General features: G+C 40.7%; 1 protein-coding gene across 5 annotated transcripts in view; it reads right to left on the bottom strand.

Moving 5' to 3' along the window:
* The window catches only part of LOC108426524, a 71,505-nt gene that overhangs the window by 15,024 nt on the left and 39,377 nt on the right, over positions 1 to 17,104 (bottom strand). For 4 of the 5 annotated variants that reach the window (XR_005129754.1, XM_037535411.1, XM_037535412.1 and 1 more), the window contains exons 33-45: positions 6,784 to 6,917; positions 6,568 to 6,675; positions 5,513 to 5,570; positions 5,276 to 5,386; positions 5,077 to 5,175; positions 4,901 to 4,981; positions 4,682 to 4,815; positions 4,458 to 4,580; positions 4,309 to 4,354; positions 3,798 to 3,857; positions 1,573 to 1,662; positions 1,187 to 1,305; positions 955 to 1,062 (exon numbers count right to left, since the gene is read on the bottom strand). Coding sequence is in view for 4 of the 5 variants with exons in the window: in XM_037535411.1 (XP_037391308.1) it covers positions 955 to 1,062; positions 1,187 to 1,305; positions 1,573 to 1,662; positions 3,798 to 3,857; positions 4,309 to 4,354; positions 4,458 to 4,580; positions 4,682 to 4,815; positions 4,901 to 4,981; positions 5,077 to 5,175; positions 5,276 to 5,386; positions 5,513 to 5,570; positions 6,568 to 6,675; positions 6,784 to 6,917 (1,271 nt within the window). In the remaining variant the exon portion in view is untranslated. The remainder of the gene's footprint in view (positions 1 to 954; positions 1,063 to 1,186; positions 1,306 to 1,572; positions 1,663 to 3,797; positions 3,858 to 4,308; positions 4,355 to 4,457; positions 4,581 to 4,681; positions 4,816 to 4,900; positions 4,982 to 5,076; positions 5,176 to 5,275; positions 5,387 to 5,512; positions 5,571 to 6,567; positions 6,676 to 6,783; positions 6,918 to 17,104) is intronic. The other variant, XM_037535413.1, reaches the window with a different exon arrangement.

The raw sequence follows: 17,104 nt of genomic DNA, 5'->3' as shown, positions 1-17,104 counted from the left end.
AGATATGTTTATAAACAACCCAATCTCTGTGTCTGGGCCCCTCTGGCTCAGGAATGTGGAGGAAAACAAGAACAGAGTAACTCCCTTAGATACAGTCAATCAGCGCTATACAGGCTGCAATTCAATCTTTGGTAGCCAAAAATAAGCTTTTTAAAAAGACATTTGAAAGAGACTTTCCAGTGCGCTTGTGAATAAAGATTTTTTTCTCTCTGTACTAGCATCCTGCACTGGCCCTCTTTTGCCTGCCCCGAAATGCTTCAGAGTTTCACCAAAAAATGCTTGGCCAACTTGTGATCTTTCTTCTCATTACTCAAAATAAATAAATAAAATTTTACTCAATAAATAGTGGAAGTATTGAGCCAAAAACTAAAAATTATCAACATTTAAACTTTTGTACTCAAGTATAAAACATTTATACTTAATACTTATACTATACTATATTATACTTTGCTGGTGTGTGATGCAGCAGCTAGTCAGCAGTAGAAGTTCTTGCAAAAAGACAAAGTAAGATAGTTGCGGGCAGTTTCATGTTAATGATCTAGATGTTTTAATAAAAACAAATTCAAATTCACAGGAATTCAACTGATTGACTTTTAGCAACAGCACATCCCTGCGTCAATACAGCTCACAATGTTTTTGATGTCTGGACAGTGCAACTTGGAGTTAGCTGAGAAAGATTAATTGTCAGTATTTAAAATTGATACATCCCCAAATTTACCACCCCAATAAGCCCTACTGTATTGTATGTGTTTTCATCTTTTCTGTACACCATCTCATTAGCTTAATATGTTTAAACAAATAGAGTCATATTAACCAACATTGCCTCTTGCCATTTTGTTATAAAGATACTAACAAAGGATGTATTAAGTGGAAGGAAAATGGGATTTTAGATGAATAAATGACAGATTAGTTAATTACTTAAATAATAATTTGCTGGACTGCCAGCTGAATTACCTTCATTCCAATCCCGGTGCTTCGCTCCACTGCTGCTAAACATAAGACTATCTCATTCATTCTCTCCATGTTTGCATCACTTTCAGTCCAACCAGGATATCTATGTTCCTGTATAACATAAGTCACGTATTATTCTCCCATTCATTCACTCATGGACTGTGACACATACACAGCAGTACACCTCGGAGATAAAATATAAGAGATAATGAGAGAACAGTACTTAATGACCTACCACACAGGTTTTTCTGTGGGTCACACTAGACATGTGGTCTAAATGACACCTCACAGAGCACAGTTCACAGAAGAACAGCTTCTTTCTGTCATGTGTCACGCACGTAATAAAATTCAACCCTGCAAAACCAATTCAGACAGGTGAGTGCAAAACTGTTGATATACTTTTTTTAAACAAATCAGCAAAATATCATTACAACATTTAACCAAGCAAAGAACGCTGGTGACTGTTGAGAATGAGACTACAGGTCTGAAAACTGAAAACAGTAGAGCTTTTAGTTTCTGATCAGTGTTAATAATAAATCCTGTCAATCTCAGAAACTATATACAGCAAATTCTAAGAATAATCCACACAATCATATCAGTGACTGCTGCAGTGCTACTGACCAATCGAAGCACTGTCCTTGTTGATTTTCTTCTTTTTCAGCTGTTTCAGAGATTTTCGCCTTTTGGTGTGGCCCTGCTGCACTGTGTGTACTAATTGAAAACAAGCATGAATCATAAACAAAAAAAGTCAGTCACCATATAAGTACAAACCACAATTCCAAAATTGCAATGCAAAAAAAAAACAAAAAACACACACACACACACACACACACACCACTCAATGATTTATAATTTAGATTAAGTCCGTATGAACACAAGATATTTAATATTTTACTATATGAAATTCAATGTTTTTTGTAAATGTACACTCATGTTAAATTGATGCCCGCAACACATTCCAATAAATCTGGGGTAGGACCACTTGTGCGAAACCACAACTTCTGTGCCCTTCAATCCCTTAGATGGCACTGTTTTAAAAACAGACATGCCTCTGTGACATCACCACAAGTTAATCTGAAATGGACTGATGCATTAGCAGAAACATATTTTGGTCTGATGAGTCACTATTTCAGATTTGTGGAAATAATGGATGTCATGTTCTACATATCAAAGAAGGAAAGACGTGTCTTTGTGTAAAGTCAGAGTGTGTCATGGTATGGAGGTATATTAGTGCCCATGGCATGGAAAAGTTTCACATCTGTGATTCAGCTACCTTCTAGATAACATGGTTTTCAGGACATTCATTCTTATGTCAGCAAGACATGCCAAGCCACATTCTGTACAGTACTGATGTGTAATCAGAGTGGTGGCTCTAAAATAAATGCGTAATGAATGCAAAATACAACAATGACATCTACATCATCTACTCTCAAAACTGAAAAAAAAAAAAAAAAAAAAAATCTATTAACTGTTGTAAAAATGAAAGATAAAATGTTACACAGTTGTAAACATGCTCCTGTCCCAACTTTTTGGGACATGTTTAGAAGGCATCAAATGAATAAACTAGGGCTGTGAAATTATTTTAAAATGTAATCGCGATTAATCTCAGAATTTCATATAGTTAATCGCAATTAATTGCATTTTTAAAATCTGTGTAAATGTTATAGAAAATAAGGTTTTTTAAGTGAAATGTTACAATTAAAATGAACACATTTTATGCTAAACGTACTTATGTTAAAAAGTGCTGGGACAAGAGAAAACTAAGGGAGTTTTATTCACTCACATACTAGGCAGCAATACTGAACCTACAAAACACAAAACTGGATTTGTAATAGATTAGGGAGCTGTAGTCTCAAATATAAGACATGTCACACACTACTGTGTCTCAGTTCAGATATGTGTAACAAAAGTACAATAAATACTAAAAACTTCAAATGGGCTGAAATTGTATTCAGTCACAGCCTAAAGGACTTAACAGTACCGCACAAACAAAAATAAGTTACACAAAGTTGAACTTCATTAAAGACATGTAGTGTCATACCACAGTGCTACAGCACTGTAAACAGCATGTAAACGTTTACATGCAGCCTGATAATCCGTTAATAATCCGAATAACAGCTCAATCGGAATAGAATACATCCATGTAAACACCTCAATCGGAATAATCCAGTCCAATTGAGGCCATTCGGAATACAATTTCTATCCGACTGGACGAGGTGGGTAATCCTCTAAATAATCGGTTAAATAGAAGAATAATATCCTTGTAAACACCTGAATCTGATTACACTCCAATCGGAAGGTGTAAGCACGTTCTGCGCACGACGTCTTCCTCTCGCCGCTTCTTTTATAAGTACATGTGAAGGACGTTTTTCTGAGTCTGACATCAGTTTAAAGCAGTTAAAGACGCGCCAACTGGAAGCTCATCTCACTCTGACTGGACCTCACGTGATACTCGCTGTCATGGTAACGTTCACTGTAAGCGCTACTCCACGCATGCGCGTCATTTTGCATCGGATTACTTGTAGCGAGCAGGTAAACGAAGATTTTCATCAGACTGCTGAATAGAGTGAGAATAAACATCTCAGTCTGAATCTGTAATCGGATTGTATTCAATCGGATTGGCAACATCTTTGCATGTAAACACAGACACTTACTCCTCTACTCTTAATGAGAGATGCCTCGTCATTATAGATGCCGCGTTATTATCGCGCTAACTTCGACAGCCCTAGAATAAACAATTATTTAAAATGAAAAATGCAAGTTCATAAATAAACGTTCTTGGAATTGACGTTTGCATGTATCTATAAACCAATTTAAATTGCAATATATATCTCTCTGCATCTCACCGGTTTCACTACTGGTTTGAGGAGGCTCTGCTTCATGAGCCTTGACTGGGTTCTCAGCATCTGAAACAAAACCGTACAAATACAATAATACAACTAATTACCTGGTGAGTAGTATTAGCCATGGCTAGACATGAGGTGTTTCACATGAAATTATTCACAGAAAATTATTTGTTTTGTCAAACTCTACCGCTAGCAAAAAACCCAAGATTTCAGCAACAAGGTGCAAAGTTTTATAGCTAGCAATCCAAATCCTGCACTTATAAACATAATCTACCGGTTTGCTTCATCCCTTGGATGCGTTTATTTAGAAGAGAACTGTAGCACGATTAGTCCTTTTTTATATAGAGGGTCATATGGTAATGGTAATAGTGTGGATGGAATAGTGCTCAGGGCTGACTAGGAGTGGTAAGGCAAATCTAACATACAGATCTGAAAATTATTATTTAACATGAAGTAATGAATTTAATCAAATAAATACACTCCAGACTTATTCGACTTTGTTTATTCTTACTTTGTGCTGCCTGCTCCTTCAGTTTTGGAGATTCCTTCTCCACGACCTTAAACACAAACAAACAAACGTTTGACCAAATTTGAAAACTCACCCTATAACAACACATTCTTTATAATCTTATTATAGAATGATTGATAGAATATGACAACCTTAATCTGTCCCCAGCCTTCGCTGTCCTGCACAATTTTTGCCTTCTCTTGAAGCTCTTGGATCTTATAAGTCAAGTCGATTGTATCTTTCCACTGTTCCACAAGCTTTGTGTGATTAGCTTTCTGTTGAAACATCAATTTTCAAGTAATATTTAGCACCTGCACAATAGGAAAGCTGAGGCAATGTAATGAATCTTTTCAGTAAACAGCTAAGACTGACTCACAATGTAGGTAAAGCGGTGGCGTGGACTAATCAGATGACACATATATTTACTGGTAGGGAGGATTACTTTGCAGCTTGAGCACAGAAAAGAGTTCTGACCAGAGGAACTGCGGTACTCTGTGACCACATTCAAACCTGAAAAAACCCCAAAAACAGGCAATTACAAAAGAATTCAGTAGTCATACTAGTCTAGGATCAAAGGAAGACGAGGAGTACTGACCGATTACAGGCTCTGTTCTACTGGAGCTAGTGAGGTAAGACCATAAATGAGGTGAACTCCGGAGAGGTTCGTCATCAGAATCTGCCATAAATCATATGTAAGCATTTAAACAAAATGATGTATGCATAGAATGCAGACATTGTTTTCCTTGTTTAAAGAGGAAAGTTTATACACACATTGTTTAAGAGTTGTATCAGATTTGGAGTCATCAGACATTGCCTTCCCTCTTAGGTGACCACATGGACTGTCCTCTTCTTCCTTTATGCTTTTAAGGGCTAAAAATACAAAAACCATATGCAGACGTTAGGCACACTCCTCTGTTTACAAATTAATATACAACCTACATATGTGCCACAAATATTATAATATATGCACTTTCTGGTCTCTCATTACATCTGGAGTCATCAGATGAGGAGGCTGGCATTGTGCTTTGGTCACTGATCTCTGAAGTCAGTTTGAGTAGAAAGTCCCTCAGCTTCCTCAAACCTTCAAACACCACACACACACACACACACACACACGGTTACATGCCCATTGTTTTATATTTTGCATTATGCTTGTTACACAAACAAATGCAAGTATAAATGTAATATAAACTGTATTTCAGCTCACCTGTTAAGATAGGAGCATCAAAGATCTGATGGTAATCTTGAACGTCCAGCTCTAGTACCTGAAGAAGGATGGTCAATATAAATAAGTGGGAAAACAACTGTGTGTCCAACTGCTCGGTTGTTTTGTTTTTGTTTGTTTTTTTTTGCTCATATGAATATTGAATAATCGCACCACTAGCTAATTTTAAAGCCACACTATGTAAGATTTGAGGATTTGGACCACTCTGGTGGAAATATGTAATTGTATGCAACATGCTGGAACATTCTGTAATGTCAGTTGCACTTTGGAACCCTTTCCCAAGCAGACGAATCTGATGTTTGCGAGCTTGTCAGCCAAATCTTTGTGAACAACATGTCTACTGAAGGTGTATGCAAATGATCTATTATTGTCATCATCTCTTATATAACGTTGAGTTATATGGCATAGAAGTATGGCATGCTCAGAACAACTTATCCAACTCGACACCTCACAATTTAAAAATATTATTTCAGATTTTATAGGGCAACTTCCTGCAGCACAGGGACACCATTTTATAGCTTTTTTCCTGCTCTTGAAGCAGTAATACTTATTTCAACTTTACCACAGAATCTTAAATAGTGCGATTTTAAACAGTTAAGCAAATAATGAAGGTAATGTGAAAATTTTAAATGTATGCTATTCTGTATAATATTATACACAAAATCCAGGGTGTCAGATCTTACCCACAAAGGGCCAGTGTAGGTTTTTATTCCAAGAAATGTGGAGCACACATGATAAATTGTTTGAAGACTTGCACTTGTTATTTAGAATGAACATGCAGCCACACTGGCCCTTTGTGGATAAGACTGGACTGCTCTGACCTCCTAAGGCCTGGCAGATGGAAAGTTCAGCTCAGTCAGATATTAGCAATCGGAGAAATTTATTATGAGATATGGACAAACTTTGAAAAATATTTGGAGCGCACAAAATGAAATACACATTTTTGCTTAAATGCTTCCACGGAAATAGTGACCCGCCAGTCACAGAAGAACAAGAGCACACAGCAAAAAAAAGGAAAACGTAATGTTAAATCAGACCTTTGCCTCTCCATATCCTTCAGTTTTCTCAAACATAATGGCTTGGTTTCTCAGCCATTTTGTCTTCACCTTTCTTTTGGCCAGCAGGGGAGCATATTTTATTGAGTTCTAAAGCCAATACACAGACAAGAATAAAATGGAAGTAAATGAGCAATCTGTATAAGGTTAGAAATAGGAAATTTATTTGTGCAGTGCTGCTTGTGAGTGTACATTTACCAGATACATTATTTGATGGTCACGACTTGTCAGATGGCTAATTACAGAGTTCTCTTTAACCCTTTTTGTGCATGACACACAAACGTAGAATGGTGGTAGCCCATCAGTGTGACACTCAATCACGGAATTCAAACCTAAAAAAAAACAAAACAAAAAAAAACAAAAAACACACACAAACACATTTAAAATAACAAAAAAACAAACCAGTCAAAAATTAGGACTCTTTCAGGAAATTATAAAAAACACCAAAGAACTCTACAAGACCTCTGAAGGTTCTCTGTGGCATCAGTCAACAAGACATTCGCAGCAGATCCTTTAAAACACCACTCATTTTCAGCTAACTCACTGGGCACTGCATTGGTTGAGGTCAGAGGTGGGGCTGGGAGGGAAACTGGGCAGGCTAGGCTGCTGTGCTTTGGCTAACGTTAGCTACCAGAAAACATGGAGAGTGACCGAAACAAATGGCACTTTTGCAACTGAGAGGTCTTACGAGGTTGAGAATTTTTCTCCACTACCTTCGATGGGGGAAAAATGTTTCTGATCCAGAAGTGTATCTTGAGCCTTACCAGTATGAACCACTGACTAAAGCCACTGAAGAGTTAACATAGTGACAGAAAATTATTAAGAGCAAGCAGAAGAGGTGTCCAAATGGTACAACGTTCCCTAAAACTATGACGGCTCACTTCTAATTATCTGTTCAACAAGATCCATATTTCATAAAACCTGCATTCTGATTTCTTAGATGTACCGAATCGCGAATGAAAAGTGTATTTCTTTGAACATTGTCCAAGCGTCATTCATTTTGACATGAAGTTTCATTCATTTTGACCTCAAGCTATGAAAACCATAGTTCTATTGGGCCATTAGGGTACCACTTATTTTATATATATATATATATATATATATATATATATATATATATATATATATATATATATATATATATATATATATATATATATTTTTTTTTTTTTTATGCAGGTGCACTTGTGGGCACTGTTCAAATCTCTCACTTGTTGAGAACATATTCAGTAGGATAGCGGCCAAGGTATGTTAAAAGTTAATGCAGAAAAAAGCTAACCCAACCTTTGTAGCCTAAGCTAGTCAGCTCATGCTAGCCATTCTCTAGCCCTTGACAGCATCACAACCTAGCCTTTAGCATGCTGCCTGTTTGATTCCAAGCACAGAAGCATAACAGGGAGACTTGGTGCTTACCTTGCATCCAATTCGGCTCCCCCTCAAATTCACGTTCCCCTTCATAAATCAAACCCTTGGGAGTAACACTCACTGAACAGAAATCAATCACTGAAACTACAGAAAGCGGGGGGGGGGGGGGGGGGGGGGGGTTACCTTTTTCGAGGTACTCTTTTCCAAACCTTTTTGCTTTCTGTAGTCCCAGTGTTGCTTGCAATTGATTTATGTTCAGTCAATGTGCAGGCACGAGGGTTTGTTTTGTGAAGGAAAAAGTGAATTGGATGCAATCCTGGTGTATATTATTGTTATTATTATTATTATTATTATTATTAAGCAATGCAATTCAGCTGTTAATGAAAAAAGGTCTTGTAAAGGTGTAGTAACTAAGTCCTGCAAGATGTAATGTGAAGCTGCAGTAAATTGTGCTTTTTGCTCCAGCACATCACACAGATGCTTGATTGTATTGAGATCTTTGGAATTTGGAGGACCGAGCAACATTTCTAACTCAAGTCCCTAACCCACTCCTGAACAAAGTTTGCACTGTTGCAGGGCACACTATTCTCCTGAAAACGGCAACTTTTCATCAGGGAATACAACTACCATGAAGAGATGTACCTGGTCCACAACAATATAGGTAGGTAGCATGTCACACAAATGAGGCAACATTCCCAATGCTAACGTGGACATTCTCTGCTTTGCCACCATGACAGTGGACAGGGATGCTAAACTGAGCGGTAAAAGCAGAGGTGGGGGACTTGTGCCTTTGTTAACATCAGATGGTGCAACCAAGGACATGTGAGGGTAAAGGAGATAATCTGCTGTCGGGATATTGAACTGCTGGCAGCAAGTCTTCATCCCTATTAAGTGCCTAGGGAGCTATCACATGCCATAGTTTGTGTTTACGTTCCTCCTTGTGCTAATGTTGAGCCAGCATGTGACGTCACACACGCTACCATCGCGAGACTTCAGACCCAGCACCCGGAGGTCTTCATTACCATCTCTGGTGATTTTAACCACATTACACTGGACTCAATACTGCATTCTTTTTACCAGTATGTAGACTACCCCACTAGGAAGAACAGGACAATTGATCTCCTTTACGGCAATCTAAAGGATGCATACACCGCCACACCCTGCCTCCTCTGGGAAAATCTGACCACAACCTGGTCTACTTGCAGCCTCAGTACAAAACCTGTGTCCGGAGACAGCCTGTAACCACTCGCTCCTTCAGGAAATGGTCTCCTGAAGCTGAAGCTGCTCTCAGGGATCGTTTCGAGTCCACGGAATGGAGTGTACCGCAGGAGCCATACGGGGAATTCATTGAGGGGATTACACACTGCATGACGGACTACATGAACTTTTGCATGGACATTGTTGTTGCTGTGAAAACTGTGTGCTGCTTTGCTAATAACAAGCCCTGGATAACCAGCAATGTCAAAGGTGTGCTGAACAAGAAGAAGAGAGTCTTTAAAGACAACAACCAGGAAGGGCTTAGGAGCATACAGAGGGAGCGCAAAGTCCAATTGCGAGAGGCCAAGGAGTCCTACAGGATGAAGGGGGAGCAGAAGGAGAATAACATGAGGGAGGTATGGAATAGTATGAAGACCATTACAGGCTGTAAGCAGAGGATGAACAGTGCATTAGACGGTGATGCAGAGAGAGCCAATGAGTTCAACATCTTCTATAACTAGTTTGACTGCCCTGTTCAGATCTCCTGTATGTCTAGTAGTCACCTCCACACCCTCCCTTTTCTCAGCTCCTGGCACTTCAGTCTCTGTCTGCCTGGACATCAACACCTCATCTACTCCTATTGATATTCATGCCACCTTCCCAAAGGCTGACAGCACAGACATCACAGCCCCCTCTACCCCCTCTTCACACAAATGCATCAGATTTGATCTGCAGCACCACTGAAGCCCCCTCCCCCTCTGCACATCTTCACTGCAGATCAAGTTAGAGATGAGCTGAGGAAACTACACACAAGGAAAGCAGCTGGTCCAAAGTATGTCCTAGACTACTTGGGTCCTGTGCTGCTGAGCCAAGGGCACTCATACAGCACAAGCACATCTTCAACCTGAGTCTGCACTTGGGGAGGGTTTCTACACTGTGGAAGACATCATGCCTCATTCCAGTACCTAAGAGGGGACGACCCAGTGAACTTAATGACTTCAGGCCTGTTGCTCCAACATCCCATATCACGAAGACACTGGAGCCCCTTCTTCTACACCTTCTCAGACCCCATGTTCGATCAAGCCCACTCTTATCTGGACAAGGGTGGTTGTGCTGTAAGAGTCATGTTTTGATTTTTCCAGTGCCTTTAATACACTGCTCAAAAAAATAAAGGGAACACTTAAACAACACACTATAACTCCAAGTAAATCAAACGTCTGTGAAATCAAACTGTCCACTTAGGAAGCAATACTGATTGACAATCAGTTTAACATGCTGTTGTGCAAATGGAATAGACAACAGGTGGAAATTATTGGCAATTAGCAAGACGCACTCAATAAAGGAGTGGTTCTGCAGGTGGGGACCACAGACCACTTCTCAGTACCTTTCGTGCTTTCTGGCTGATGTTTTGGTCAGGATGTTCAGGAGTGCTTTCACACTCCTGGTAGCATGAGACGGACTCTACAACCCACACAAGTGGCTCAGGTAGTGCAGCTCATCCAGGATGGCACATCAATGCGAGCTGTGGCAAGAAGGTTTGCGGTGTCTGTCAGCGTAGTGTCCAGAGGCTGGAGGCGCCACCAGGAGACAGGCCAGTACACCAGGAGACGTGGAGGAGGCCGTAGGAGGGCAACAATCCAGCAGCAGGACCGCTACCTCCGCCTTTGTGCAAGGAGGAACAGGAGGAGCACTGCCAGAGCCCTGCAAAATGACCTCCAGCAGGCCACAAATGTGCATATGTCTGCACAAACGGTTAGAAAGAGACTCCATGAGTATGGTATGAGGGCCAGACGTCCACAGATGGGGGTTGTGCTCACAGCCCAACACCGTGCAGGACGCTTGGCATTTGCCAGAGAACACCAGGATTGGCAAATTCGCCACCGGTGCCCTGTGCTCTTCACAGATGAAAGGAGGTTCACACTGAGCACATGTGACAAACAGACAGAGTCTGGAGACGACGTGAGAGCCACAACATCCTGCCTGCAACATCCTTCAGCATGACCGGTTTGGCAGTGGGTCAGTAATGGCGTGGGGTGGCATTTCTTTGGAGGGCCGCACAGCCCTCCACGTGCTCGCCAGAGGTAGCCTGACTGCCATTAGGTACCGAGATGAGATCCTCAGACCCCTTGTGAGACCATATGCTGGTGCGGTTGGCCCTTGGTTCCTCCTAATGCAGGACAATGCTAGACCTCATGTGGCTGGAGTGTGTAAGCAGTTCCTGCAAGATGAAGGCATTGAAGCTGTGGACTGGCCCGTCCGTTCCCCAGACCTGAATCCGACTGAGCACATCTGGGACATCATGTCTTGCTCCATCCACCAATGCCACGTTGCACCACAGACTGTCCAGGAGTTGGCAGATGCTTTAGTCCAGGTCTGGGAGGAGATCCCAGGAGACCAGCCGCCACCTCATCAGGAGCATTCCCAGGCATTGTAGGGAGGTCATACAGGCACGTGGAGGCCACACACACACACAATACTGAGCCTCATTTTGAATTGTTTTAAGGATATTAGTGTAGTGTGTTTTTCCACTTTTTCCACTAATTTTGTGTGTGACTCCAAATCCAGGCCTCCATTGGTTAATAAATTTGATTTCCATCGATTTTTGTGTGATTGTTGTCAGCACATTCAACTTTGTATAGAACAAATTTCAATATATGAGAATATTTCATTCACTCAGATCTAGGATGTGTTATTTGAGTGTTCCCTTTTTTTTTGAGCAGTGTACCATTCAGCCCCTCCAACTGAGAGACAAGCTGGTTAACATGCAAGTGGATCCACACCTGGTCTCCTGGATTACTGACTACCTCACTGTCAGACCTCAGTATGTCAGGCTGAAGGACTGTACATCAGAGAATGCAGTCAGCAGCACAGGAGCACCACAAGGGACTGTACTTTCTCCTTCTCTCTTCACATTGTACAGACTTTCAGTACAACTCAGACATGCCACATGCAGAAGTTTTCGGATGACACTGCCATTGTGGCTTGTGTAAGGCGAGGGCAGGAGAAGGAATACAAGACCCTGGTGAAGGACCTTGTGGAGTGGTGCCATGGGAACAACCTGCTTCTGAACACTGCCAAGACCAAGGAGATGGTGGTGGACTTTCGCAGGGATAGGCCACCCATACATCCAATCTCTATTGAGGGGGTTGAAGTGGAGAGTGTAATGACCTACAGGTATCTCGATCTGCAACTGGATGATAGTTTGGTCAGCCAACACAGACATCCTGTACAGGAAGGGTCAAAGCAGGCTCTACTTTCTGAGGAGGCTGAGGTCCTTTAACATCTGTAGGAAGCTCCTGCAGATGTTCTATCAGACTATGGTTGCCAGCTGTCTTTTTTATGCTGCGGTGTGCTGGGGAGGAAGCATAAAAAGGAGAGACTAGATGCAACTGGACAAGCTGGTCAGCGAGCGGCGTCAGTGTGGAACTGGACTCTGGTCAAGGTGGCTGAGAGAAGGACATTACACAAACTGCTGTCCATTATGGAGGACGATGGCCACACACTGCAATCCATCACCACAGACAGGAGGAGCATGTTTAGTGTCAGGCTGCTGTCACAGAGCTGCTCAGCTGACATAATTCAGGAGATCCTTTGTCCTCAGAGCCATCAGCCTCTTTGACTCTTCCCAGGGGAGCCAGAAGAGAAGGGTGAAGAGAGAGGAGGACTGATTCTGAATCTCATGGTAAATCACAAATCATCATAGGTCTTGCATCTCATGCTTATCTTGTGTTTCTTTATCCATCTGCACACAGACAGCGTGCTGCACATATTGCATTTTCCGCATACCTTATTGCGCATCTTGCACATCTGGACACTTTATTTGGTACCAATATCTGCACATATTTATTCATTCAGTATGGTAATTTTATGCAATTACCTGTAACTTCTTGTACAGTCCTTATTGCACTGCATCTTTAATCTCTGGTTATAGATATTATTACAGATTGTTGTATTATTTTATATTATTCTGGGAACTTGGACACTGGAGTACCCTTTTTAATAAAAGAGGCCTCTAAAAGTTTGAGAATCTGCTAATGCAGCTGTGTGAGAAAGAAGAGCTGTCCTTGAGATGATAAGAACTAGTCGCTGGAGTAGCTGAATTTACAATGCAACCAGTCAAAAGCCAATGCCCTTGGGAGAGTGGAACATCCTGGTACAGCTAAGATAAGATATTTATATTAATTAAAAAAAAAAAACCACAAAAGTCTTTTGTCTTGAAGTCTTTTCTACTTTGCTCTTTTACATTTAAACATTTCTCTTATTTTGTTAGAAGTTATGTTGCCGTTATCTCTTAAGATAATAGCACTAGAACATGCATTAGAACACACTAGAAGAACCCATCTTCTGTCAAGGGGCCTTTGGCATAGAACAGTGGCTCTTAGGCCTAACAGTGCTTTCAAAGGTAAACAGGAGTTGCCATGGGCAATTCTGACAGGTCTAGGGCTACAAAGCTCATACACAGCAGGGTGCAATGCATTGTGTGTTGTAACACATTCCTTCTGTAACCATCAAATTTCTGTGACTTGTGCCACAGTAGCCCTTCTGCTGGGTCAGATGAGACAGGAGAGGCTTTGTTGCCTTTGTGTATTAACATGAGGTTTCACAGTAATGTGCAATAATAACTTTTTTCCCTGACTTAGGGCAGGAAACCATCCAGAATACGCCTTCTACGCTGTAGACTAGGGTTCAATCCCCCACCTGGGTAAACACCCTACACTATACCAATAAGAGTCCTTGGGGAAGATTCCTAACGCTACCTTCGCCTACTTGTGTAAAATGAGCAAATTGTAAGTCGCTCTGGATAAGAACGTCCGCCAAATGCCATAAATGTAAATGTAAATAAATGAATATATTTTAGTTTTTTTTGTAGCAGTTTCTAAAGTTTCATGTGAATGAGTTACCCTGGCAATAAAAAAAAAAAAAAAAAAAAGATACACAAACCAGTATAAACTAAACGAATTAATGTAAACAGGCTTACAAAGAAAAATACATACATAAAACATTAATACTGTCCAGTGTTATACACCAAAAATGATAGTTTGCTATTTCTTGTACTGTAAGATTTTCATTTTCTCTCTAGGTCTTAGAGGGTTTGTTCCTGGGTGGTTCATTTAGTTAAAACCCCCACTGCAACTCCTGGTGCACATCAAATTAGCTTCCCAAGAAAAAACATAATACAGATCAAATCACAGGTAAAAACACAATCTCCTTGCAGCATACCACTTTGTTTCTTTAATTTTGGTGAAGTCTCAGATTTATTCAGATTATGCTGTCAGCTTTTCCAGCATTTACACTTCTTTGGTCATCATCTTGAACTCCACTGCAGATACAAATTCCACTAACAATCCATTCTAGATATTTTATTGGCCATCTCATGCATGAACAATTGACACACAGCTAGACAAGAGTGCTTCATGTGTATAAAGGAAAGAAGCTTCACTTAACATCATCTTACATAAAAGCTGAAAGAGTGCATTTTAATTTGTCACTGCTCCTTATCTGTACTGCTGTACCTACTGTACTGCAGTAGAGGGCCAAAACAGATAATCAAAAACAGTGTTGCACTAAAATTACTACTGAATCAGAAGTGTTACTCTACAAAATCATCTTCTAAGGAAACCTCTGCTAAGCACACTGGTGTTCAATGAATTAACATTCCATATGACAAATGATAGCTCAGAAACTCTCTGGGTGAAGAAAAAAAAAAAAAAAAAGACTAACAGCACCTGCTGATGAGAACAACAAAGCATTGCCATAGTAGATATGAGGGAATGTTTGGCCTCAACTAATTGGGACTCATTTAAATTCATAAACAACTTTAATAACTATCTTTTACTTAAGCTTCAGTAAGAAGACCTACATCCTAACAAAAACCCATCTACACAAACATTTTTCTTCGTTGTGCTAAAGAAACTATGAACAACCATGGAAGAAACCTACAGAACTGGTAACCATGACACACAGAAACAGCCCAAGTGTGTACTCAATTCAAGCAATCAAAGTTTCCAAGCACAAATACATGACAAAGTGGAACATTAATTTCACCTTAAGTGATCAGTCCTCTGTTTGAAGGGGGTGCTAGACAGTTATCATCTAGAAATCAAAAGCCGCAAATGTGGCAGCAGACCACTTACTGCCAAAGCATCCGAATTACTTTTACTTAAAACGTGACAAAAAGCAAAAGGACTTGGTTTTATCGAAGTTGCTGGAGGCTAGTGTCTTATGGCTTTTTACATTTACAATTCACTGTTGCGCATTACTTGCAATTAATTACGAACACCCAACTTTTGAAGACACTACTCTCATTGGATTTGTGTGACACCTGGAAAGGGCTCAATTTGGCAGACGAAACAACGAGTATCAATATGGCAGACCACGAGCTATTGCTTTCCTCTGAGAGCAGCATATTTAGGTATGCTTCTCCTTCCGTCACTAGTGACAGCAGTGTTACTAGCTTTGTTTGTGAGAAGTGTAAGTTACTCTCGTGCTTGACAGAGAGGATTATACAGTTAGGTGGTGTGCATCTGGAAATCAGAAAAGAGCAGGGCTAGTCAGCAGGGCTCAGATTTGCTGTTAGAAACTCTGGGTGCCTCAGGGAGAGTTAGCGTGCCATCGACTTCGGCACCAGAGCTACCCCATGCGAGCACTACTCATCTCTCCCATTCACGTGTCCAACAGGTTTGCCCCACTCAGTGAGACACCCTCTGAGACAGGTGTTGAAAGAGCTCTGGTTATAGTTGATTCTATTTCATGGCATGTGAAAATAGACCCTCCTTTAGGGTGCCACTAGCAGTTAACTGTATACTGGGAGCCAGGGCGCTGGACATTAGAGGAAACCTGAAGTTGAGGTGGTCATTCATGTAGGTACTAATGGCATTCATCTGCAGCAGTCAGAAATAATAAAAGAGGCATGTAAATTAGCCCTGATGATGTCCGATACTGTAATATGCTCTGGTCCCATCCCAGTTTGACGTGACGCCAAAATTTACAGCAGCTGCTGGTTGTCCAAGTGGTGCTCAGAAAAACAATGTGGGTTTTGGAGATAATAGGTCTACTTTTGTGGGCAAGCCTGCTCTTTTGAGTTGGGACGGTAACTACTGGGGGTGGGTGATATAATATTCACAATAATACTGGTATATATTTAAATTCGATAGGATTTTTGCCATATAACGATACTATAAGCAAGCGTGTATGACACAAGCGTGTAAGTTTAAATAAAAAAAAAAAAAAAAAAAAAAGCAGAGAGTAGTACCAGAGTTAAAATTTTTCCCCACCTAAAGCAAAAACACCCACTTCAGTGCGATGAATGTCAGTCATTGTGTGTATCCGTGAATGAAGATCTGAAACCAAAAACGTTTGCCTGTTAACGAACAAGCTAAACCAAACTAAGTACTCAGGCAACCATAGCTGAAGCGTTCACAATGTGTGGCACTCCGTATGACACACACACACACACAAAAAAAAAAGCAAGTGGTAGAATGAAATTACTGAAGCAGTCACATTTTGGTTAGCAAAGGACTTGATGCCTATCTAAATGGTGGAAAAAGAAGGATTTAAGCAGCTTGTTGGGAAACTGGACTCATCCCTGGGAGGAAATATTTTTCACAAGCAGCTTTTCCTGTATGACGAATGCTGTGCCAAGTTAGCCCCGACATTAGATTCAGTAGTGCATTACGTGTCAATTACAGACTTGTGATTGAGCAGAATCACGGAGCCATATTTAAGCTTGACTGTACACTACAATGATAGCAACTGGAAACTATGCTGTTCCTGCCAACAGACAAGCTTTTTTCCAGAAGACCACATGGGAGAAAACACTACAAAAGGTTTGAAGGAATTTCTCTTGTCGTGGGATCTTAAAGAAGAGAAACAGGTCTGCATGACCACAGACAGCGGAGCAAACATTATCAAAACTGTTGTGCTTGTGAATGCTTGGGTCAGACTGCCTTGCTTTGGC

The sequence above is a fragment of the Pygocentrus nattereri genome, chromosome 27 (genome assembly GCF_015220715.1).
Source record: "Pygocentrus nattereri isolate fPygNat1 chromosome 27, fPygNat1.pri, whole genome shotgun sequence".
NCBI classification, from domain to species: Eukaryota; Metazoa; Chordata; class Actinopteri; order Characiformes; family Serrasalmidae; genus Pygocentrus; species Pygocentrus nattereri.
Note: the sequence above shows the minus strand (reverse complement) of the source record. Positions and strands in the feature narration are given on the sequence as shown.